The sequence below is a fragment of the Paramacrobiotus metropolitanus genome, unplaced genomic scaffold (assembly GCF_019649055.1).
Source record: "Paramacrobiotus metropolitanus isolate TYO unplaced genomic scaffold, Prichtersi_v1.0 Parri_scaffold0000085, whole genome shotgun sequence".
NCBI lineage: Eukaryota > Metazoa > Tardigrada > Eutardigrada > Parachela > Macrobiotidae > Paramacrobiotus > Paramacrobiotus metropolitanus.
In genome coordinates, this window is record NW_026570305.1 from 320,554 (window position 1) to 346,644 (window position 26,091).

The following is a 26,091-nucleotide window of genomic DNA, read 5'->3' on the forward strand; positions in this document are numbered from 1 at the left end:
TTTGGATATCGTTGCTGCTCAAACGGATCGATGTACCGGTCGTCTTCTTGCGTGGGCGTGAACGAACTCGAGTTGCCGCGAAAGTTGATTTGACTGTACGCAACCAGAACACAGCCTAGTTTAACGTTGATGAACTGTTCTTGTCTTTATCACCAGGTAAATTTGCTCGAATACCGCTGATTTTCCGCATTTCGTTCGTGAGGATGGAAATGTTGGTCTCGTGCCAGATGGTGGCGCATAATCTCTATTTGGTGTGTAGAGTGGTGATGCCCGCCTGCCGAGTGTGACTGCTTTGGTTTTCACCGTCCACCTGGGTGTTTGAACATGCATCCAGAAATCCACTGGACTGCCAGAAACATCCTTTTTCGTCGCACAGATACAGGAATCCGTCATCATACAGCCGAAGCTCCGGTTTCAGCTGTTTTCTCGCTGAGGAGACCCACACGAAAGAGTGGCGTTCGTTACGCGCAGTCACACTTCCGTTGTGTGACAAGGTCACGTACTGTAACGCTTCTCGCGCTGACGCTTTAAAACCTTGCCGATTGTCACACCTGTGCCACAAAACAAGAGTTTTTGGGTCGTAACATTTCCAGCACGAATTCTCCATTTGGAGAATCATACGATGCGGACAAGCTGAGGTTTTGTCCAGCTTTCAGAACAACTGCAAAAAGAAAGTTATTTCAAGGGAGTTTTCAGCTTCGTTCACTATTGCGGACGAATTACATCTAATTCTGAAAACCTATTTTGAAAATTTTTCGAAACGCAGTTACAGTAATTAAAAGCGGTAAGAAATTGCGGTATATGTATAGGCCTCACGTCTGTGAAAACGTACCCCGGTATTCGAGATGTTTTAGAGGATGGTAATTCGCTTTCCCATTACAGTCTTCACTCAGTTCACTGTGGTAGCTGCTAGATCTCCAGTAGCATCCACTTCCCTGGTTGCATAAGTAAAAGTATCCAGCGTCGGAATCAAACAATTGAGAGCTGAGGTAATTCCAAGTTTCCGATGCCCAGTACCCTAAACTTTCTCAGATCTTCCTGGCGGGCGACCGGTCCAGCGGGCGACTGCTGCGGCGGCGTCCGTGGCGGCGCTCCTTGAGGACCAGCCAGATGCCCAGGGAGTTGCCGAGAGTGCCGACGAGCAGCAGCACCGGGAAGGAGAGCCGCGTCAGCCAGATGGCCACCTCGTTGGCGGGCACGAAGGGCGTGGCCTCCGTGCGCTCGCAGCTGCCGTCCCGCCCAGACTGACCCACGTCCACTCCTTCGTGCTCTTCGGATTGCCGGCCGCCGGCGACAGGTCCGATCTGGCGCGGGCGCCCAGCCGGCTGCCGTTCACGCTAATGCCGCTCATTGTCCGCGTAGTATAAAATTTATTGAGTAATAATTATTCCACCGATTATTACTCAACAACTCGACAATTATCCCCGTAAACGAATGTTGGAGATTTACCACTTCCGGTGCGACTGGGATCTAACGCCGGCATATTCCTTCTTGAGCGGTATATGTAAATAGTCAAGCGCACCTTGTATGCTCAACGACGCAACTGCATATATCTCTTCAACGTCGGCGGAGGTGCATTAATCTCACACAGGAATTGTCTCATCCTCCGAGCGTCACTTTTCTCCTTTGCAGTTTCCACATATATACCGCGTATTGTATCGCTGTACAGCGAAGCGTGACATATGCGTACACAGGCAAAAAAGAGCCATGCAAACAGGCACGCCAACCTTAACGCGGACGCAGCATGCTAACCCAATTAACAATAAATCCAATCCCGGCTGATGCAATAATGCGGTATCATCTTCGGTTCAGCCAATGAGGATCAGCAAAAAAGCATAATTCTTCCTGTTGGAATACTCTGCACTTGGCCAACAAATTAAATAACCGTTTGCTCATACATATATCTATACACACACATCGTATATTAAGACGGCGATACCAGCATCGTACCGGCACTGATAGCGCTGCTGCAGTAATTTTATTACTTGCCCGAGTATGGTACACAGTAGCGCACTAGATCCAAATAACCATGAAGTTTGATACACATATGCATGAAACTGCAGATGAACTTGCGACTGCAGAACTGCATGAAACTGCAGAACGAACTTTGCCAGAAATGTTAGCGTACACGGTACAGTATAGTACGCACTACGCGGCCAGTGAAAAAATTAATGGAAATGTTGCCGGTAAAAAAGATTACGAGTTGGATAGTTTTACGGCTTCTTTAGAGGCTAGCCAGAGACAAATGCCGACCGGCTCAAGTATAGACGAGACTATTAAGTACTGCTAAAGTAACTGAGCTTCTGCAATTGCAACGGAAGCCATAACACAACACAATGCACTGCACTAACTAAACAGCCTAAACGTATACATATAGATATACAGTAACTTTTGTTCATGTTTATATCGATCAAAGGCTGCTGTCTGGTGAGGTTGGGAACCGTGGATCGGGACTCGGGAACCCTGGTGGACCCTGGCATTTTCATTGCTTTCTCGCTCATTTCATGCAACTGTTTGTGGCCATCTTCGCGAACCTCCTTGGTGGTGAATTTTCCGAACTCTGTGGACTGGCGAATGGGACGTGGAAGTTGGGAGTTGGATTTTCTGCTTGTTGCGCACGATGTGAATTCTGGGGTTATCAATTCAACGCTTTGCGTTTCGACCGTTAACCAGTGACCTAGTTTGCGTGACATGTGGGGGCTCTGTCTTTTAGGCTTCTGCTGTTCTCGTCTGTCATGTTTTCAGGATTGGTAGATTTGCTGTGTGCGGATTTTTGTTCGATACCTGTATTCATTGTGGTTAATAATCATTAAGAATAAAATTTACGCATGAAAAGGCTGCTGTGTAGAAGACTTAAACCGTTCACTGACCAAATAACAGCAACATTTATTTCTGCAGGACAGTACATACGTTTACGTAAGATTTACGAAGCGCCACACGATACCGAAAATTCGCAACGTAGGGCGGTCGATCGGCGACTGTATGCGTTGCGCTAGCTTCTCTGGCATTACTGAATGTGTTTGATCGAGTGGGAATAATTACATAATGCACACCGAATTAGCTAGCAATGTTTTATTGCAACTGAATGCCAGTTGACCCAATTTTCAACAGTATTCGTAGCCATCTTCGTATGTAGTAACAAGTAAGCCCATGCAAATGCCCATGCCATTCACAACGCCTAAAGAGAGGAAACAATATTAGGAAAGAGTATTAAATATTGTATCTGTACAAGTTTAAGGAACGCTCCAGGGGCCGGGCCGCGCCCATGAGTTGTCGGACTCTTTGAGATCCCCTATAGAAGTACGGTACTGGCCGGGAACAGCGGCACTGCACCTTTCGAAAAGCCCGTACCGGCGATCACTGACAAGGAAGCTGCAGTTGCAAGCTGATCCTGGGATGATGGAATCCCACTCCGTGGACACGTATGTCTAATGCACTGGAGGCAGTTGCAGCCAAAGGTCAGCACAGCCGCCTCGCACACACCCATTAACATTCCAGTCGTCGGACTGCGACTCGCTGTACACTTTGGCCAAAAAGGCTACGGTCAGCTTGATCAGCATGGGCACGTCCACGCTGGCCACGGCGTCCAGCGTTCGGCGTCCGGCGTCCAGTCTCAGTCGCGGCTATGCGTGGTGGTCGAGCGCGGATCGGATCCGCGGTCTGGTAGGGTAGTCCTCCAGGCCCTGATAATAATACAGGTACCATAGGAATGCACAGTTTGCCTGCACAGAACAAAGACCATGCACCCACCTGCAAAAGGATGTTGAGGCGTTGTCGGCCCTGACGGCATTCCTTTTCCATTAATTCCTGCGGGGATGGATGGGCGGCACGCCGGCAGCCATCAGGCTCGACAGGGCAGGGCCGACAAGTCCACTTCCGGTCCGACCTGCTGCTCTCGATCGCAGAGTCTGTCTACAGCGTCTGTTCCACTCTCGACGGACAGGACGTTGACCTCGTGCCCGGCCGGCCGGCCACATCGGCCCGCATGAGTATATATCCATCCTAGCTCCAGGCGGCTGGCCTTCCACAGCAGGGCCGGCCACGTCCTCCACCATGTCCACGACGTCCTGCAGATTGAGTCCTGCTTCGCTCAAGTAACACTCGTGCAATAATCAACCAGCAGGAGCAGACGGGGGCCCTGCAGTTGCTGGTCTATGGCGGCCAAAGGTCTCTCTCCTCGTGGCCGCACAACAACAGCCGGCGCGCGATGACTAGCTTAACCAGCACCTGCGTGCGGCTGCTCAGGCACTAGAGACACGCCCTCGCCCACTCCACGCTCTCCTCGCCGAACAACCCCTGATGCCCATAATCGTCCTTGTCCGCCGACACGCGCACCTCCGACAAGTGGCTGTACGTGCTGAGCAGGTCGTTCCATAGTCCGCAGACCGGCCGACAGCGGATGCGCTCCATGTAGTCCAGCGAGCGGAACACCTCCAGCGCAGCAGCACGACCGCCGGCAACGCTAGGCCCCCCTGCACTGCTGTCCAGGCCAGGGTCTTGCTCCACTTACGGCACTGAGGCTTTTCTGCTAATGGCCATCGCAGGCTCTTGTGCCGCTGCAGCTATGCATACGTATACGGCCTTACCACTGCATTCCGCTCTCGCCACATTGCATAATTATGCTTTCCTGTAAATTATACATGTCGGTGAATTGTAATCAAATCTTTCTGTGAATTATATATATGTCATTTATGTGAATATTATATATCCGTGTGTTTCATAAGTTTTATAATACGAGCAGCGTACAGGTCATATCCTCCTGGAGGTGCAGTTTTGGTTGCAGAGTACGTGGAGGTGTGTTATACATAGGGGAGTGCCCAGCAGCGGCCCCTCAAGATACAAAAATGGATACTGCTGAAAAAATCGTTAAACAAGCGTCAGAAGAATCGAAACATTTTATTGATTGTACTGTGAAGAAATACAAGAAAATGGTAATAAACTATATGTGAATGTGAAGCAGATGGTGGGGAAGGTGGCCCGGATGCGGTGCCGGGTGCTGTACTTGGACGCGGTGCTTCCAGGCGTCGTCGGGAGGATGAGATGCGGTGCACTCCTTCCAGGTCCGCGACGGCGTCGAGATTATGCGGCAGACGCGCAACCGCGGCGACCGTTAATTCAGCGCCGACGGTGCCTTATTAAGGGTATATATCCAGGTATTTAATGGAACGAAGCTGCAAATATCTGCCAGTTGCCTTAATTATGTTCTGTCCAAGGATTAATATCGCCGGTTAACTGGTATACAAGTTGCGCGTTAATTTTACTCGTAATATTATTGTAGTTCCAGTGGCTTCCGTTTTCGCTGTGAATGGTGACTCATTCCCTACATGCTACACTGGATGCAAAAGGCGAACAGAATACTTTAATAATGTTAATTATGGTATTTGTATAATATCTGCAGTATTAGTGCTTTACATTGACAATGCTGATTTCTAATTAAGAGTTACATACCGAACATACGCAGCAGGAGACCGACAGTACGAGTACAGTATGTATCTAACATGGTCATTTATTTTATCCATACGAGTAAAACTGTAGAAATATCAATCTGGATGCCCTGAACCTTTAGCCCTCACCACTGACAAATTCACAATTAATTATTGTATTTGTATAGTAATATTTGCAGTATTAGTGCTTCACATTTACAATGCTGATTTCTACTCTAATTTAAAGTTACATACAGTACACACGCAGCAGGAGACCGATAGTACGAGTACAGTATGTATAGACTATAGACTAACATGGTCATTTAATTTATCCATACGACGATACGAGTATCAATTTCGATGCTCAGAACTTTAAGCCGTCACCACTGACAAATTCACAATCAGTCATTCCATTATTACATGCGGCAAACACTGCTTCCTTGCACAAAAATATGCAGGGAATATGAACACGCCGAAGAAAAAAAGCCTGCAAAATACTAGAAAATATCACAAACTATTGGCAAAAAAGGAAAGAGATTAGTGTACAGACAAGTCAACGTCACTGACGGCTGCCCGCCTCCTCGATGGCCTCCGCCAGCTGCCCAACTCGTCCAGCCAAAGATTCAAGCTCCACGCGCACTGCCCGGGCCTCCGCGGCCAGTGCAGCAAAGTCGGCGGGCGGCGCTCCCGCTCCCGTTCCAGCTGCCGGTCGGCCATGGCCCTGGTCCTCGGTGGTCTGCCCCGCGTCCGACAGTCGGCGCTGACCGTCTCCTTCGCCCACTGGCAAACTGGCGGTGGAATCGGCGCTGCCGAGATCGGGATGGACGGGACGGCCGGCGTCCTTCTTGGCGTCGCCGTCGCTGCGCTGCTCCCCTTCCGGGCCGGCTGCCTGGCCCTGCTGGACGCCGCCGCCGGCTTCCTTCGCCTTGGCGGCCTTCATCGGCGCGTCCTTGTCCTGCGACGGCTGCTCCGCCACTCCCGCCTCCTGACCGGCCTCGCCTGCGCACACGAAGAAACACCATACAATTGCAAACAGTCACGCCCAAATCGTACTGCGATATTGCTGTTATTATGCAATTAATTGACCAGCGCAAGCGGCGGGATCGCTCGCTTGGTATCGTTAGCAACTCGGCATGAATTTTTAAAAAGAAATTCTGCAAAATATTGTGGATATAACAAGACAACTGCTAGCTACTGCCTGTTCCGGGTTACGACAGCCAAAACGAGACTCTGGGAAAATTAAAAAATAAATTTTCTCACCGCCAGCAGCCGACAGCTCCTTCACGGCTTCGGTATGGCTGACGTCTGCGGCCGGATGCGTCTTGTCGAGGGCGGCCTGGCGGGTGTCCACGCTCGCCTTCTCCGCGGCATTCGTGGTCCCTTTCTGTTTTACGATTGCAATAATTATGAATTTTTCACTTTGCACTAATTTCACATGCCACATTCGCATTACGTACCGGAGGATGAATCACAGATACTCGATCAGCCTTGACAGCGTCGGGAGCCTGCAGTTACAAGGGTTTTTAGTACGTAAGATAGCAACTGCCTTACACTGCCACACTGGATGGTTGTAATTGCGTCACGCAGCCGAAGCGTCTAAATAATTTTTTTATTTTAACATAATATCACCTTGAAAACCGTCGTCCAATATGAATAAAATTAAATCAGAAAATGATTTATACACAAAAAATTTGGCTTATTTCCGATTTTATTTCCGAGATCGCTCAGCCACGTCCGTCAGTCCTGTGCCTTTGCGCGAGTAAAATCGGTGCAAAATTCTTACCTCACTTCCCACAATGTGCAGGCCCAGTACAATGCCCGTTGCGCCGGCCGCACTGCTCGCGATCAGGCTGGAACCGCCCGCCTTCGTGCGCTCACGAACAACTCCTCCACCAGCGCCCGAGGTCGATCCGCTCGCCCCGCTGCCATCCTTGCCATCGTCGACGACGCGATCGAAAATGTCCGAGTCAAAAATCTCAAGTCCATCAGCACGGAGACGCTCATTCAGCTCACTAAATTCAAATTTGGCAAAAAATGAAGCAACGAAACAGTTCTGCAGGCAATCTACATTTCTGGCTAAAAACGAAAATTCGCCTACACAATAGCGTCTGCGGCGCGGTGTGACGGTGTCTACTATTTCGCCATACACAGGCCAGTACGAGTATCACAGGCATGACAAGCCATTACTGCACTACATTCATTCACATTTCACAGTGTCAAGTTTGAAAGACACGCCCGAAAATATCGCTCTGAAAAATTTTAATTTTTTCGAATTTTCTCTGACAAAAGTTGCTAAAACACCTTCAGCATCTAAGTTCCATTTTATAACAGCTATTTTAAATCAAATATAATTGAAAAATTATATTTAAAGGAAAACTGCAACAGCATGCGCGCCTGCTCTTACCTATACGTCTGCATGTCCAGCTGGTCACGGATCCCTGCCAGCGAAACTACGTGATGAGATTTTTCGGACGGTACTGCTCCGCGGACTGGCATATTTTCGAGGAAGACGCCCAACGAGCTGGAGTGGGGTCGGCCACTGGCAGCAATGTTTTTCAGGCTATTGTCGTAGTTGCGCAACATATTGATAAGGAGAGGGTACTTGACCGTGGAAGAGATAGGCTGGCCTGGCACCACGGCAGCAGTCAACTCGGCGGCCAGATTCATTTTATCCAAAACAATTCCACATGGCACCCGCCACCCTTCATTAGCTCACTAAACTTCTTCCCAGAATCTTTGTCTTTCTCTAAATAAGTTACAGTACATTGAACAGGTATTAACCATATTACGACTTTTAAAATTTATCTGCTGTATTTTATTTATTGGCGTAAACAACTCCAGGATAACTGACAGCGGGCAATACCGCAAGATAGGGATATGGCCAAAAAAGGTTCAAATGGCAAGATTGATAATGCTCCTTACTCAGAATTTTTTTCTGAATCGAATGTGCCGGGACAGGAGCAGATCCGAAGTCACGTGACTGAGCTATGGGTCAATTTGCATATTAGGTGCTTCGTCATAGTTTTTTTATGTAATACCTGTGATAAACACACGTTTTATAGCTAGTTTTGTTCAGAAAAAAATTCTGAGTCGAACGATATGTGAATCACGTTGATCAGAGATCGCATGACCAAGTTATGAATTTATCCAATCATTTCTGGATTTAAAGGAGTTTAATACTCCTTCTTACTGATGACGCCATATATACGTCATGAATGACACGTTCGACTCACATTTTTTCCACTCGTAAAGGTCAAACTAGGTCACAAAGGTCACTTGACTGAAATACTGAAAACAGTAAAATTAAATAATAGTTGCTTAGCGGTAACGCTATTATTTAGCCAACTTATTTCCGCGTAATTTCTCAGACAATTTGTGTTTTCACAGCTAGAATGACTCGTTTCTTTAAAGAGACATATGGGCTGGTTACAGCTACCAGCAGCGTTACTCCTTTCTTTAAACGAGACAGAGGAAGTAGAACTTCAAACTAATGTTACTCCTTTCTTCAAGCAAATCAGAAGAAGTAGCACCTCACAGCAGTATTACTCCTTTCTTTAAACGAGACAGAACTAATAACACCCATTAGAATGTTATTCCTTTCTTTAAACGAGAAAGAACTGGTGACACCCCAAAGCGGTGTAACTTCTTTCTTTTAAAGAGATAGAAGTGGTAACACCCCTCAGCAATGCTACTCCTTTCTTTAAACGAGACATGAAAAGTAACAACTCACAGCAATGCTATACCTTCCTTTAAGCCAAACAGAAGAAGTAGCACCTCACAGCAGTATTACTCCTTTCTTTAAACGAGACAGAAGTGGTAACACCCCACAGCAGTGTTACTCCTTTCTTTAAACGAAACAGAGGAAGTAGAACCTCAAACTAACGGTACTCCTTTCTTTAAGCAAAACAGAAGAAGTAGCACCTCACAGCAGTATTACTCCTTTCTTTAAACGAGACAGAAGTGGTAACACCCCACAGCAATGTTACTCCTTTCTTTAAACGAGACAGAACTAATAACACCATTAGCAAACACCGCACAGCAATGTTACTACTTTCTTTAAACGAGACAGAGCTAGTGACACCCTACGCAGTGTTGCTCTTTTCTTTAAACGAGGCAGAGCTAGTGACACCCCACGCAGTGTTACTCCTTTCTTTAAACGAGACAGGAAAAGTAACAACTCACAGCAATATTATACGCAAAAGAAGGCAGAAGAAGGAACAACTAAACGCAACGCTACTCCTTTCTCTAAACGATACATGAATAGCTGACACCCCAGATTTGGTTTAGTTTCGTTAACTGTTTCGCAGTTTAGGTTACCTCTTTCTTAGGTTTCCTCGTTATATTTCTTATGATTTCTTATAATTTTTGTGTTGTCTTATGCTTCTTGTAATTCTTATAATTCGTTGTTTTTTACGGTTTCCTATACTTCTTAGGTTTTATTTTTACTGTGATTCGCCAAAATAGATGTTTGCTTGTGACCTTCAGATGACCTTTACTCCAAAGGTCATGACGATTCATTTCAGAGAAACGGGGTCGATGACGTCATCAGCGTGTCCTGCTTTCGTGGGTCATTTTACCATTTTGTACGTCACCGTGATTAAATAGCACGAGAATGACTAGTTTAAAAAAGGCCCGAAAATTGACGAAATTTAAAAAAATTTAGAATTTGGTCACGTGATTTATTACTCACCTGAGATGGGTACTGTTCGACTCAGAATTTTTTCTGAACAAAACAAGTAATGCACCGTCTTTTTGTATGGTATTTGCTTACTTTACTATGGTAAGGCGCCCATATGCAAATTAGCCCATAGCTCGGTCACGTGACTTCAGAACCATCGTTGTCCCGGTCCATTCGACTCAGAAAAAAATTCTGAGTAGGATACGTCGATAATCAGCCCATTTTTTGCAAAACTGGCCATATCCCTATATTGCGGTTTTACCTGACAGCGTCACTAAGTATGGCTAGAGTCAAATGAAAAATCAATGCTGTTAACAGAAAATGCCATCTGAATAACCAAAATTTAATATTTTAATATTGTAATTAAAATTTTCCACAGACTGACAGATTCTTCCGCGTGTTGCGGGAATAAGCTTTAAGAGCAACAAAGTTTCCAATTACAACTGGCTTCTGGCAGCCCTTATTGATAATTTCTCCTACCAATTCCCATGAGAATGCGGAACCCATCCGAACGCTCTCCAGCATCTGGGAAATCCATCCGGGGTTTTTTGGCAGACGTAGGCTTGCTCGGTGGAGAGCGCTTCGACATGGTCCGGCAGACTGGCAGTAAACAGGCAGCAAAATACGAATTCAACGCTATTAAACTCTGACTGGCTGATACGTACAAAATGCAGAAAGGAGACAGTTAACCACTGACAAATGAGCGACCTTTGAAAGAGAAAATTAAAGTGAAAAAAATGCGGATTCTTCTCCAGCGAGCGGGACGAGTGCAGCTGTTCGCAATCAGCTGGCGATCTAGTATTTACCATCAGCAAGGAAAGTGGCGGCATCGGCGTAAAACACGTGTGAACGCGCTGACTCATACTGCTGCGCACGCAGTCGAGACTAGAGGGCAATGGACGGACGCTGCGATTGGTTGCAGCAACGTACTTGTGCGCTCAACGTACGACGGAAGTGCACGCTACATTTTGATTTATACCAGGGTAGCTGCGCCGCCTGCACGGTAAGCGGGGAGTAGCGGAATCTCGGTCAGTAGAAATCATTGGCAAATTAAAGATGTACCGGCCAATGGCTGCCGCTGGGCAACTACGTCTCCGACTCCAATTCTTCCACCGAGCGCGACCGCGACGAGCCCTTCGCAGCGCCCAAACGCGCCGTAAGTTGTACAATGTAAATTTCATATTTTATTCGTCTGCATAATATCGCTTGATTTGTTTGCAAGAATTAGGCAGTGCGTGCTGCACTGCTGCATGAAATGATTCATGCTTGCAGTTGCTCAGTTGCAGCTTATTTTATTTGTACGACTAGTTATTTACGACAGAAATGATTTTTGGTTGGATTAGTTATCCTGGCGAAATGTTATGAGAAATCATGTTTAAAATAATTATTTAATATTTAAGTAAAATACTAAACGAGACGAGTGGCTCCAACGATTTTTGATGCTTTTTAATGTTAAAATTCGATCATTTTTATTAGTGTAAATCAGCGCAGGCATATTGTAAACTGGCTGTTGTCGATTATTTGATATTTTCTTTCGTTACGTAAACAGCAAAGCGTATGAATAATTGTGACTTTTCCTATTTTTCTCTCGTTTTCATGGGGAATTTCCTAAGAAATCAGAAACAAATAAAAAACACAAATAAATAATATTTGGGCAGATTACGGATGAGGAAGCGAAGGAGGAGGATGACCAGTTCGTGGCGGTGACGGTGAGCGAGCCGCAGAAGGTGAACGAGGGTTGAACGCGTACGTGCAGTACAAAGTCAGCACCGAGATCAACCTGGCCGTTTTCCGGCGCCGCAAGTTCTCCGTGCTGCGCCGCTTCAGCGACTTCCTGGGCCTGCACGAGAAGCTGCAGGAGAAGCACGTGCACGTCGGCCGCTTCGTGCCGCCGGCGCCCGAGAAGAGCGTGGCCGGGATGGCCAAGGTCAAGATGTCCAAGGGCGACACCACCGCGCACGACGGCGCTTCCGGTATGCAGATTTTTATTGATTTTTTATTTAATACAATTAAATTCTATTAAATTTGCCCGATTTACTTATTAGTCTTTGGATCAAAAAATAATCGTATGGAATTTATTTGATTTAATAATTTGGTGTTCCTAATGAGAATTATTTTTAAAATTAATTTGATGATTTGTTCTATAGGGGAATTCGTGGAGCGGCGTCGCGCGGCGCTGGAGCGCTTCCTGGCGCGCACGGCGCAGCATCCGGTGCTGCGCATGGACCCCGACTTCCGGGAGTTCCTGGAGACGAGACGCTGCCGAAAGCGAGCAACACCAGCGCCTTCAGCTGGGCCCGCGTGATGCGGTAGTTCGGGAAGGTGGGCGAGCAGGTGACGCGCATCACCAACAACATGGAGGATAAGGACGAAGTACGCTGTTTGTACCTGTTAGCAGCGATGTTGGTCGGTTAATTATCATTTTGGTTCTGCAGTGGTTCGAAGAAAAGACAACATCGCAGATTGACAACATGGAGAAGCATCTGAAGAAGTTGCACGCCAGCTTCGAATCGCTCTACCACCACCGTCGAGGTCAGCGAGACTGGCATTTAATTTGTCGGATAATAAATTTGAATTAATGCGTTTAATGATATATTTTTTAATCTGTTTAATTCTATTTATTTTCAGTTTAATTCAGCTTTTTAAAAATGATTAATCTGTGTTGTAATTTTTTTCGGTAATTTTAACTGAGTTTTTACGGATTAATTCTGGAATAAATTTGTTCGTTTTATGGAGGTATTTTTAAAGTATTTAATTCATTTTGCTTTAATTGAATGTTGATTTGAGTATTTAATTAGTTTATGTTCTGGATTATTTCTAGTAATTTTGATTTAATTAATCCGGATTGATTTGTGAATTTATTGCCGCAGATTTGGCTGGCGCAACGGGGATGTTCGCGAAGAGCGCGGCGATGCTGGCCAACTGCGAGGAGACGGAGGAGAAGATCGACTTGCTGTACCACGAGCAGGGCACCACCGACTACTACTACGTCCTGGCCGAGATGTTGCGCGACTACATCGGCCTCCTCACCACCGTCAAGGCAAGCCAGCCACGCGCCTTTTAATGGATTTATTACTCTGTTATTTATTGATGCAATTATTCTTGGCAACACAGCGGACGCTGTATTAACTGCTGATTATTCCACAGGAAGTGCTGCACCAGCGCACCAAGATCTACGCCAACTGGACGAGCGCGCAGAGCACGCTGGCCAAGAAGCGCGAGGCCAAGATCAAGCTGGAGCTGGCCGGCAAGCACGACAAGATCCAGGCCCCCTCTGACGAAGACCGCGAGGTCGGTGTGGATATTTGTATTTTTTATTGATTAACTAGGAAAGAAAATTTATTTAAAAAATTACTGAATTATTGTTTGCTGACGTCGTGCTCGTGCTAACATCCTCAATAAATATTTGATGTGTCGTTCAGCAAATTCGTGAAATAAATTTTCTGTTTGGGGGAAGTTGTAAACACTTTTTGGAAATAACCCGGAACAGGCAGTAGCTAGCGGTTGTCTTGTTATATCCATAATATTTTGCTGTATTTCTTTTTGAAAATTCATATTTATTCCCGAGTTGCTAACGATACCAAGCGAGCGATTCCCGCCGCTTGAGCTGGTCAGTTAATTGCATAGTTACAGCAATAGCGCAGTACGATGTACGATTTGGGCGTGACTGTACGATGTAGTACGATGTACGATTTGGGCGTGATTTCTTCGTGTGAGCAGGCGAGGGAGGTCAGGAGGCGGGAGTGGCGGAGCAGCCGCCGCCGAGTTGCTAACGATACCAAGCGAGCGATTCCCGCCGCTTGAGCTGGTCAGTTAATTGCATAGTTACAGCAAGACGATGTACGATTTGGGCGTGACTGTTTGCAATTGTATGGTGTTTCTTCGTGTGCGCAGGCGAGGCCGGTCAGGAGGCGGGAGTGGCGGAGCAGCCGTCGCAGGACAAGGACGCGCCGATGAAGGCCGCCGAGGCGAAGGAAGCCGGCGGCGGCGTCCAGCAGGGCCAGGCAGCCGGCTCGGAAAGGGAGCGCAGCGACGGCGACGCCAAGAAGGACGCCGGCCGTCCCGTCCATCCCGATCTCGGCAGCGCCGATTCCACCGCCAGTTTGCCAGTGGGCGAAGGAGACGGTCAGCGCCGACTGTCGGACGCGGGGCAGACCACCGAGGACCAGGGCCATGGCCGACCGGCAGCTGGAACGGGAGCGGGAGCGCCGCCCGCCGACTTTGCTGCACTGGCCGCGGAGGCCCGGGCAGTGCGCGTAGAGCTTGAATCTGTGGCTGGACGAGTTGGGCAGCTGGCGGAGGCCATCGAGGAGGCGGGCAGCCGTCAGTGACGTTGACTTGTCTGTACACTAATCTCTTTCCTTTTTTGCCAATAGTTTGTGATATTTTCTAGTATTTTGCAGGCTTTTTTTCTTCGGCGTGTTCATATTCCCTGCATATTTTTGTGCAAGGAAGCAGTGTTTGTCGCGTGTAATAATGGAATGACTGATTGTGAGTTTGTCAGTGTTGACGGCTAAAAGTTCTGGGCGATTAATACTCGTATCGTCGTATGGATAAATTAAATGACCATGTTAGTCTATACATATGGTACTCGCACTGTCTGTCTTGTCAGAGGCCCACGACTGCGCCTGGTGCGTACGGCCCACCATGGACGTACTTGCACTCATGCTTGCCGTTATCGCCTCTCTCGCTGTACGTACGTGTGCTGCTGCACTGCACTCATATCCGCTGAAGCGGATATACGCGGCGCACACACTGAGCCTACTTGCTCTCTCGTCCCTCTCTCGCGGTATGACTCAGCGTTCATACGCTCGCGTTGGATTGAGTCCAGTCTGCGCATCATCACACAGCTGATGGCACACAGCACGTGCTTGCCGCCAGTTGCTTCTGACACGCCTTGACGAACGCTCAAGAGCTCTTCGAGCATTCACTTGCTTGTTTAGCCATCAGTGCTTTGTTTTGCTTTCCCTGCTATTACGCAGCATTGTTCCCTTTATTTGTCAATAAAGCACACTCGTGATCTCCTCGCGCTTGCCTGTTACATGGTAAGCAGAATCGTTTGGTTTTCTTTCGACGGACCCTTTGAGGAGACGGTGAAGGCTCAATTCACGGAGAAATTGTGAGGAACCTGAAAGTCACTGTCAGATTGATTGCTGAAGCAATCTCTGCCCTTGACTTTGATCAGAACGGTCGCATCGTCTTACAGCTGAGGAAAACGAGGATCACTGAAGTGATTCTTACCCAGCTGGTGAGCACAGTTCCTTGGTCTCTTCCACATTGAAGAGCGGAATCTCATTTCCCGAACGCACGGACTTTTTCTTCCCCAACTGACGGATCAGACTCGAACGAGAGTCTGCAGCGCGATAGGATTACTCCAATAATACGGGGACCTTCGCTTTGAACAGCGACCCGCAACTTTACTCGCGGATTTCACCTCGGAAACGACGGATTTCCGACCTCGGACGGAGGAAATCGAGCGGAACCGACACCGACACCGACACTGGTAAAGTCACGGTTGTAGGTCGATTTCAGCCGAAACTAGGTCGGCTTTTCATTTTCTAGCGGTAGAAAACTATTTCTAGCCGTAGATTTAAATTTTCTAACGGAGAAAAAGTAATTTCCGACGGAGAAACCGACTCGGAATTTCGCTTTTGGTCGAGAACCGACCTGCTAGGTCAACGAACCTGTCTAGACAGTTAGACAAAGGCTAACCGGCAACAGGTCGGAAATTCTCTTTATTTTAATTTCTAACGGTGTTTCGACCACCAGAAAATTTTCTTAATTAATAAAACTAATTTCTAACGGTTAAAAACTTAAAAATCCGACTAGATAAACTTTCTAGCCGACCCAAAATAATTTGTTTTTCTCGCGGGAAATAGCGCGAAAATTCTTGAACTTCCTTGTGACGTCATAACGACCGCTTATCAGTACTTAAGAGGCAGCCAATCAGCGTGCAGGGGAAAGTTCCCATAGCTTAACATAGGCGTGATTCATCGTTTTTTGCAAATTTTGCACGCGGCTCGCATTCTGTGACGTAGGCAGAAGTGCAAGACCACTTAACCTATTACGTCACACTGGTCAGCACAGTAACATAGGACGTACTACATCGTACTACTATTACGTACTGTACTGTACCATAGTACTGTGTACTAATACCCTGTGTACTGAGTCACCAACAGACACATCAACAACAACAACAACATTTCACCGGACGTTCCTGACCCTCGGAAGTTCCTGAACAAAAGACGTTCCTGATTTTACCGAACATCCTCACACAGAAGATTGTTCGATTTTCTCTTTCTAACTCATTAAACCTCTAAGGCTCCACCAGAGCCGACCCGAGTCGACAACAATGTCGAACTCTCGAGAGAACGAATACGCCAAGAAGTTCAACAAGGACTACTCCCGGCGTGCGAACACGACCGGAAAGTACTCACTCCGGTACGCCGGTCAGGATAAAAGTCAGCCGTCCTCAACCGACTCGACTAAGTCGGCCGAAGCAAGGGAGAGACGTAACGAACGGATTCTCCTAGCCGACTCGAATCCGACCTCGGACGACAGTTTCGAGGACGCCAGGGATAAAACATTCCTGGATACCCAAGCTGACGTAGCAGCCCCGTCCCACCCGACCGGAGGGGAAACGGAACAGCTGCAGGCAGAGACCACATTGTCTCATGCCGACCTGGAGCAGAGCTCACAAAGAGCTCAAGACCCGGTAACGGCTACAGAAGCCACCGAGCTCGGACGGCAACCACCCAACAGGACGGAAGAAGTGCCGAAACCGACCTCGTCCAACATGGATATACCGGCCAACCAAGTCGGAAGGAAATCGCCGACCACACAGGCCGAGCGAAAATCTCCGAGCAGGGAAGTCGACCAACGGAAGGCCGACCTATCATCAGCTCCAGAGGTCGAACAATCGACCTCGACCGGAACGGAAAAGCTGACATCAGGAGTCGGCAAAGTCCAACCGACTACACAGGTCGGAAGGATTTCACCGACCTCAGAAGTCGGAGAAAAGGAAGTCGGCAACAAGCAACCGACTTCCCTGGAACGGCAACCAACCGACACAAAGTCGGATGCGGCCGTCCAGCCGACTAAACTACCGACCGGAACGGAAGATTCCGAGGTACCGCCACGAAGCGGCCCTCACCCAGCTGGATCACCGACCAGCATACCGGCGTCTACCGAACGGATCATTTCACCGTTGAGCCGACCTTCGCCAACCGGAAGCGAGTCGACTCGAGTAACTGAAGCTCAACAAACGGCGAAGTCGACTAAGGCAACACAAAGTCGACCTGTCGACCTGAAGATCCGACCATCACCGTTAATGTTCGAACCTGGCGAGCTTGGTAGCGAAAGAACCCCGACACCGAACGACGAAGTCTTTGACACGACAAAGGCGTCAAGACCGAACAGTGCGGATGGATTCTTCACGACACCGGTGAAGTCCAACCAGGACGACTTCACCTACCAGGCCAGTGCACTTGAATATACGGCCAAGAAGTGGATAGCGGCAACACCGCCCGAGAAGATCGAAAACGTCGACCTACTCCGCGCGAGATGCCGTAAGCTGATCACACAGATCGCTTTGGCAGACCAAATTGTAAACTCGACGGAAGGATCGCTCCGCAACTCGGCGGATACCCACAAACTCGAACGAAGGAAGTGGGAACGAGACATGGCTGATGCCAACAAAGGCATCGCCACCCAACAACGGGAAATCGACCGGCTCAACGCCATACTGAAGCGAGCTGATTTACCGTGTCGATATGAGGTTGATCAAATCGCCATACTTACTGGCAGATTGGAGCGGTCAACAGCGGCCGTCTTCGAAATCAAAAAAGAGCTCGACGAGGCGCACAAAGCCCTCGAAGAAGCCCAAAAAGACCTGGCCGATGTACAGACCGCACTGGTCGAGTCGGAGCAGGCAGCCGGAGCGCTCCACCAGCAACTTAACAAGGCCAACGAAGAAGCCGAGGTCTATCGAAGCGAAGTCGATAGATACGTGGTGGAACTGAAGAAGGCCGATGACGAGATCGATCGCCTAACACACAGAGTAGACGAGCTCGAGTCGGAAATCGAACTTGTCTTCACCAGAATGGGGCGCCGATTCATCGACGAGAACGCTCGGGACATGGGCTTTCCTAACCAAAGGACAGCCGATGTCGACTTGGTGGAAGCAAACGCTCAACTAGCCGACCAGGTCCACGGACTGAACAAAGTCCTCAAGGATGAACAAAACTCCGAGCTCAACTCGAGTACAACCTGAACGAGGCCCAAAAGGTGAACGAGGCGCAACACAGCCGCATCCTTTATCTAGAGGCTCGCGAGGCCGAGCTGTATGAATTCGGCGAACAGGCCGCCCGCAACCTCACAGACATGATGCGACAAATGGACGAAATGGACATCGAAACAAGGTGTCTGAGGGAGGAGAAGAAACACCTGGAACAAAGCCAGGTTGAACTTCCTCCATACCGGGAACAAAGCCGGGTTGAACCTCCCTCATACCGAACGTCCATGGCACAGGATCAACAGCCATCACGAACAATTAGTGACATCCTGTGGGGCATTAACCCGACCCAGGAAATGATGAAGAAAGAGAACAACACCTCTTACTTCGTTGGAGTCGTGACAACCGAGCCGAGTGTGGGAACAATCCCACAACCACCAGCAGTACCGAGTGCTCCGGAACCAGAACACAATACATCGACCGCGGCACCACGAGTGCCGACGACGAACGTGGCGACAACGACGTCGACCGGTGCATATACCAGCACCTCGTACGCGACGCGGACAACAATGTACGCGCCGGTACCTAATGCCAGAGGAGACCGGACGACGGACGCCGAACGTCTCCCAATTCAGCCACCAAGGCCTGGCATGGACGCATATCGCCCACCACGGACGAACTCCAATCCAAACTTCATCCGCCAGAACCCGCATTCCGACTCAGAACGCGGGCGAGCTCGGTCATTCAACATGACTGACCAGCAGCAGGACGGACGAAACGGAGAAGATAGCTCCGACCAACAAGGTCGGAGGCCCCCAAACCGACCTACACAAAGTCGGACGCCGGCTCAGGGAACACAGCCCGACCGGTAGGGAAGAGTCTACGACCAGCCAAGTGGATTCTATCCGCAGGCGCCGAGACAAAACCGAGCGCCCCCACCACAACAGTATGAAGGACAGCCGCAGCAGCCTCGTCACGTAGACCAGGCTCAGGCTCGGCATCCGCAACAGGACGAATACGATGGCCATGACGACGACGCCTACCAACAGGAGGCGTACGAAGACCAACAAGGTCACATGCCACATGCCAACCCACCACCAGCCCCGGCTGCACAACAAGCTGCGCCGGCGGCACACCCAATCCCCTGGAACAAAACCCAGCACACGTTGCTTTGGTACGAGCAATAGCCCACGGACGTCGGCAACCCTTACCACCGTTCGACGGGGACCACACCAAACTCCATGGGTGGCTTAAGCAAATCCGAAGCCTGTATCGCCAAGCCCAACAATGGTACGAGGACGATCAGACTTTCATGGCCGACTTGGTAGCCCAATTAGATGGCCAAGCGGAGCACTGGCATACTCTTGAAGCCGCTGGAGAACCACTCGGCGGATGGCCGGTCAACTTATGGCTGACCAAGTTCGAGCAGCAGTTTGCGGACAAGAACAAGGAAGTCAATATGATTTCCCGAATTAACAAACGGATATTCCGCTTCGGCGAAGAAACGCCAGAACAGTATTACGACGCGATGATGTTCATGAAGTCCCAAGTCCCAACAATCACGGACAAGATAATTCTGTACCACCTTAAGGAGAATATCCATGAGCCCAAACTACGGGAGGCCCTGGAAATCAGGATGCCGTCAACGCCGATCGAGTTCCGCGACTATTTACGGGACTTCGTCAACGGCAAGGAAATGTACGAGGTGCGTAAATCGCGTGACGGCGACTATGCCAGAGTTCGGGCAGCAACACCTGCACCTAACCCGACTCCACCTCCGGCGATACCGCAACAGACCGGATATCAGCCCCATATGATGCCCGGATATCAAACTCCGACGGCACAGTACGGACAACTAAGTCCGGCTCCGACGCCACCGGTGCAACAAGCACCAGTCCAGCAACAGACGTGGGCAGGCGCGGCAGCAGCGAACCTGAATCCCCCGGCACCTGGAGTTGGAGCCCCCGTTAACAACTACGGCGGCCCAGGTTATAGCTCGGGCGGTAACCAAAACAACACAGGTTTCGGTTACGGACAGAACCCTAACCAGGGGTACTCCGCATATGGACAGTATCCTCCACAAGGATACGGCGGCGGAGGCTATGGTTGCGGAAGAGGACGCGGCGGCGGGAATCGCGGCCGTGGGAACTTCCCTAACCGCGGCGGAGGCGGCGGCCCACAAGGCAACCGACCTCCCCAGGCACAACAAAGTGCTCGGCAAGGGACAACGTACGTTGACAAAATGGAAGCAGCCTTCTTCCAGTGGACGAAGGACAAGACCTTCCGGTGCAGGCACTGCATGTTCAATAACCATGACGAGTCGCGCTGCATCTATGGCTCGGATAACAATCCGAACCTTCGGTGGTACGATGATTGGTACCGCCGATACTCGACGAATGGCCCGGTAGGCTCGGTGAATCCCTTCTGGAAGGACATCGTGCCGCCGCCACGCCAACGCCAACAGGCAGGAGGCTCGGGTAGCCCCGGTAACGGAAACCGGTCGCCCGACCAGGGGAATGGCGGAAACCGCAACAATAGCGGTGGGAACCAACAAGGTTCCCCGGCATACAGAGAACCGTTGCCGCCCCGCCAGTCGTTAAACTCGACGCCACCCAACAATGGGCCGGCTCGGAGTAACTCCCCGGGAAACGCCCAAGGTCGATGAGCTCCGGTGACTCATTCGACCTCCAACATCCGACCGAACCACCGGACAAGGATAACCCCACTAACCAACCGCTTATTTTCTGGAACGAATCGAACTTCCCCACGACGATGGAGCAAGGTTACCAACAAGTAGCCACCATCCTCCAACTACTCGGACTGAACGAAAACAGCTCCGAGGAGGATTTCGCAAAGGCGATATCGGCCTCCACAAAGGAGGCGGAGACGGCTCGGAAGTTAGCCGCTCAGTTCGGCGTGTACGCCAACAATGGCACCGTCGAAGCGTGGCCCGGGATGCAACAAGCACTCGAGGCGACCGACCCAGCCCCTCGATTTGAAGCTGGAACGTCGGAGGTCGGAACGCAGAAATTGCCCGACCTAAGCAGCGCGAACAAAGCGACTGCGCCGTCCGTCACACAAAGTGACGTAGTACGGCCCGGCCACGGAAGTTGGACCGGATTGCCGGTGAGGATAAACTCAACCGAGCAGGCCAGACGATGCCCAAGACGCGGAGGACCGGGACGCCGATTCACGCACCGGGGCAACAGAAACTTCCCCAATGTATCATCCGCACGCGCAACGGATAGATACGCTGCGACAATAGCAGCAATCGACCTCACCGAAGAATCGGAAGGAGAAGTCGAAGAATGGGAAACAGTCCCATTGGGAGCACAGGTACCCGTTTACTCTTGGCCGGGAGAAGCGGACCTCTTCCAGCCAAAAGAGCGACCAGCCAGAACGATAGCCAGCTCCAGAACATTCCTCAACATCGACTACATGTGGTCGAAATTGAGACCAACAGACGACTCAATAGAGGAAAGGATATTGGCTCAGGCACAACGGTTCAGAACCGCCAAATTACCGGAGGACGGAGTAGCTAACCGACCTGAGGTACAAGAAGCGGGCGAAGTCGGAGTCGAACTTACACAGAGTTCAACTCAACAGCCAGCCGACCACGGACCGGTGTCACTAATTCCCATCAAACCAACGATACGGGAAGTAACCTTTGAGAAGGGAACACATAAGAAACCAAAAACAGTTCGAGCTTGGACACACGAAATCCAAGTCGGATCCACGCCCACAATGGCGATGTTAGATACCGGAGCGGAGACTTCGCTCATCGAACAACGGTTTTGCGAGAGGAACGGTTTAACCATGCAACCCCTCGGACATTACACCAAAATACTTGGAGTGGGCGGACAAGTCGCCTTTGTAGTGTCACACTGCTGTACGGCACCTGTAACAATGCAGGGCTTTACTAGCCACCACACCTTTCATGTCCAGCCGACCGAAGCGGATATCCCAGTGCTACTCGGATGCGACTACTTGCATTCGAAGTTCACCTTCATCCTCACACCAATTCCAATTCCGGAACAACCGAAAGGAAAGAAGGTAGTGCAGTCTATCCCGATACCAGAGGCATCGGACACGGTAGGAAACGAAGCTCGGATTAGTCGGCTTGATCACCCGGCGAACTCCACACGTAAGATCTGCCGCGATTGCCGGGATACGAACCGCACCCTGCTGGAGGAACTAGCACTCCATAACGTGATAGAGCACTATCAGAAACGGATACGCAACGGTACATTACGAACGGCAAGGACGGTACTGAAGTCTATCCCGATACCAGAGGCACCCGCTGAAGCGGATGCCCAGAACCTCGAACGAGTACGACAAAAGTACCGAACTTGGTTCTCGGTAGCTCGGCACTTCCTCGACCAACGGACGTTAGAGATGGTGACCACTCTGCGACAGAACGGAGCGGTAACTTACGAGCAAATACGGGACGCACAACAAATGTGTGAACCTGTAATCGCCCTCATGAACGACATAGAGGACGAAGCATGGGAATGGGAAGATGAACGAATCCCGATCCATCGACAGTACATGGAATACGGACTTCCCGTCCCACGACCTTTGGAGATGCCTTGTCAAGAACTCGGCTTCCAACTCTTTGCTTACATGCAGCGAGTTCAGTTGCACGGAGAATCGTCAACGACCGCATTTTGGCAACGGTATGGCGAGGACACCGCTATAACGCGACACGTACCCGACCCACTACCGCCAATAGAGGAGCATACTCCGACCTCAGTGCACTTCGTGAGTAGCCCACCGAAACCCCAGGACGACGTAATCCTGGAGGAAACTGATAAACCTTATCAGTGTACCATATGCAAGGACAACATCGACGGAGTGGTACGGGCCATAAAGGCTCATCACGACTTAACTTTGTCGGACGACAGACCGTCGTCACCGTCACCTCCGCAACAGGAACGGAAGGTAGACCGCTTTCGGAAGCCCCAACAGACGAGCATCCGATGGCTGAGCGACATAGGCTCACAGTCAACCGACCTTGAGAACCAAGACGGAGCAAGTCGACCTACCCAACCGATGGAACAAGTCGACCAAGTCGAAACGACCACACAGGTCGAAGTCGGTAACACACCGCAAGTCGGACAAGAAGACGGAACAACCGTCGAAAATGAAGATTACCAGTCGGACGACTCGGATAAACAGAGTACGAGTGATTCGGCGGACACCGACTCCGATAACCGACCTTCGAAAGAATCCGAGGAAGAAGACGACGAAGAATTCGATCTGTCAGTCCGACACTGTAAGACAGATAAACCGAGCATAAACGACTCGGACGACTCGTCATCGGAGGACGAAGAACCGACCTACGATGTCCGACTAACCACAGCACTGCGGACTATAGTTCACACAGAATTTATAGTCGAGCAACCGGAACAAACCGAACAACCTAAGCCAGTCGACTCCGAACAACAGGAGGAACTCGACCAACTTAAGGCTTTGTGGGAATTCGGAGGAGGTAAACCGGAGGAAGACAATTTCCGACCTCCAACCTTAGTGGTCCAGCAGTTTTCAACAGAACAACCGACCTTGGCTAACTTAACCGACCAACAGAAGTCGGAGCACTTCAACACACGGAAGGCACGAGTTGCCAAAGTAACGATGGTCGAAGAGTTGGACCTGGACAACAAATGCCCAGAAGTCCACCACCTAAAGCTGGATCCTCACGTAGAGACGAAAGCACTAGACCGACAAGTCGTCTTCAACAGTGAACGAGTCTCACTCCCAGCATGGTCAACATGTTCGATCAAGGTACGGACGGCCAAACCAATGGACCCGAGAAGGCCAATTTACTTCTCTACCCTACAACGGGTAGTCCGACCTATTCGGCCAATTAAAGCCAAGATCGACATCCGACCGACAAATGACACGGCCTGGATAAACATTCAGAACACGACTCACCAAACGAAGGTGCTGAAGAAAGGTGTTCGACTTGGACATATGCAATACGCTGATGTCTATGAACCGGAATTCAACAATGCCTTTGTCGAATGGGAACTCCCACACAGAGTGAACGAACACCTGACGGTCGACTTATCCTCCAACCAGGCGGATCAAACTCGCCGAAATTCGCACGGAAGCCAAAACTGACGGGTAACATCGAAGAGCACGGACCACGATGGCGGCTCTTCCCGTCGAAGTCGCCATCACCAGTCCCAGTCAGGACCAAGGAACAACTCTTGGAAATCCTGAAGGCGACCCCGTCTTCCCTACCACCGGCCGAAGAGAAGCCGAGCCCGTCACGGAAAGTGATGGGAGCGAAAGCCCTGTTCACTCCGGCCGTCCATAAGAAATTAGTCGGCCAAGCTAAAACGCTGGACCTTCAACGGATACTCTACGAAGCACAACTTCAAGGAGGTATCCGAGATCGGACCATGACGGAAGAGCAACAGACTCAAATGGCCCAGAAGATCCACGCTACTACCCAGGATAGAGACAAAGTCCTGAGACGGTTGGTGACTCTAAGATGCGGAAAGCAGGAGTTACGACAACTCCCGCCGGACACGAACATGATCCAGACAATTCAACGTCTCCGCAATCCGAGCATCAACCCGGGTGCTATACCTCGGCCTGGAGAAGAAGTGACCGAGAAGATTCCGATAACGATGTCGGATAGTAGCGAAGATGAGGAGAATGCGGACAACATCGACTCCGACGACTCTATTCACCGAAAGGCAGCGGTACCCTCGAAGGGATTCACGCCGAAACGAGGCAGATCGCCGGTAAAACAGATTTCGCCGACTCGATCAGCATCCCAGCCGACTAAGCTGCCAAGTCAACCGACGGTGGAGAAACCACTTAGGTTCTCACCTCGGAACACACCTACGAAACCGAAGAAAACCGAGGAGACGATGGACACAACATCCCCTTCGGAAGCGCAAGTCGGAATTATGGTCGAAACGTCACCACAAAGGGACGAACCGACCTCCGTTCACTCTGGCCCACGTCTCACAATAGACGAGTCTCGAACGAACGAGTCGACGACCGAGCCGGTTAACATACCGACTAAACGGAGTACGGCAAAGGAGAAACCACCTCAGGACTCGTCGCGGGAATTTCATGACGACCTAGCCCTACAGCACGTAAAGGACTTAACGAGGTCGGAACAGGACGCCTGCATTGACATGGCGTACCCAGAGGATAGGGAACTCTGGCACTCGTTGAGAATCCGACGCGCCAGTATAGTTGGAAACACCACGGAAGCTCGGCGTGACCACGACCGACTTACTGACAAGATGGCTGACGTTATGAAACGAATGGGAGAACATTACCGGGCGGAAAGGAGCCGACCTAAAGCCCTACAAGTGGCTACGCCGACCCCACGTAAAGTCACCGCCCCGGAACCCAAGTCAACCAAGAAGACGGTACAACCACCCGTCGTCAAAATGAAAGTTCCCCCTCCGATTAGACAACCTTCTGTCCAAATCGATGACGATCCGGATACACGGGTCATCAACTCGGCAAACTCCGCGAAATCCCACAATTATAAACGGAAGGCCAAGAAGGAAGCAGCAAAACAGCCTGCTAAGCCGCAAGCGACGGAAGTCCAGAAGAAACCAGTTAAGTCGGAAGCCAAGCAGCCGCATCGGGAACGGAACGCCGGCACAAAGCCGGCTAAGACTTCAGGAGGTCGGCTACGAAACCCACCAAAACCACCGACTCCGCCTGAACAATCTCAGCCTTCAACATCCAAGCAACAGTCCGATGTAGAATCCGACCAGGCC

At 50.0% G+C, this 26,091-nt stretch overlaps 1 protein-coding gene and 1 pseudogene across 2 annotated transcripts; one reads left to right on the forward strand and one right to left on the reverse strand.

Annotated features, from left to right (window-relative positions):
• Positions 1-5,787: 5,787 nt before the first annotated feature.
• Positions 5,788-11,221, reverse strand: LOC129596003 (uncharacterized). 2 transcript variants are annotated; one of them, XM_055493153.1, is made up of 6 exons: positions 10,582-11,221; positions 7,828-8,169; positions 7,207-7,435; positions 6,881-6,928; positions 6,684-6,807; positions 5,788-6,422 (listed from the first exon to the last, which is right to left on the reverse strand). In XM_055493153.1, the coding sequence occupies exons 2-6, from the start codon at positions 8,088-8,090 to the stop codon at positions 5,983-5,985; spliced, it is 1,104 nt and encodes a 367-aa protein (XP_055349128.1). In that variant the 5' UTR covers positions 8,091-8,169; positions 10,582-11,221; the 3' UTR covers positions 5,788-5,982. The 2 variants fall into 2 exon arrangements, with proteins under 2 accessions (XP_055349128.1, XP_055349129.1); XM_055493154.1 differs by lacking the exon at positions 10,582-11,221 and adding an exon at positions 8,346-8,628.
• On the forward strand, positions 10,997-14,658 carry LOC129596030 (sorting nexin-2-like; annotated as a pseudogene).
• Positions 14,659-26,091: the final 11,433 nt, after the last annotated feature.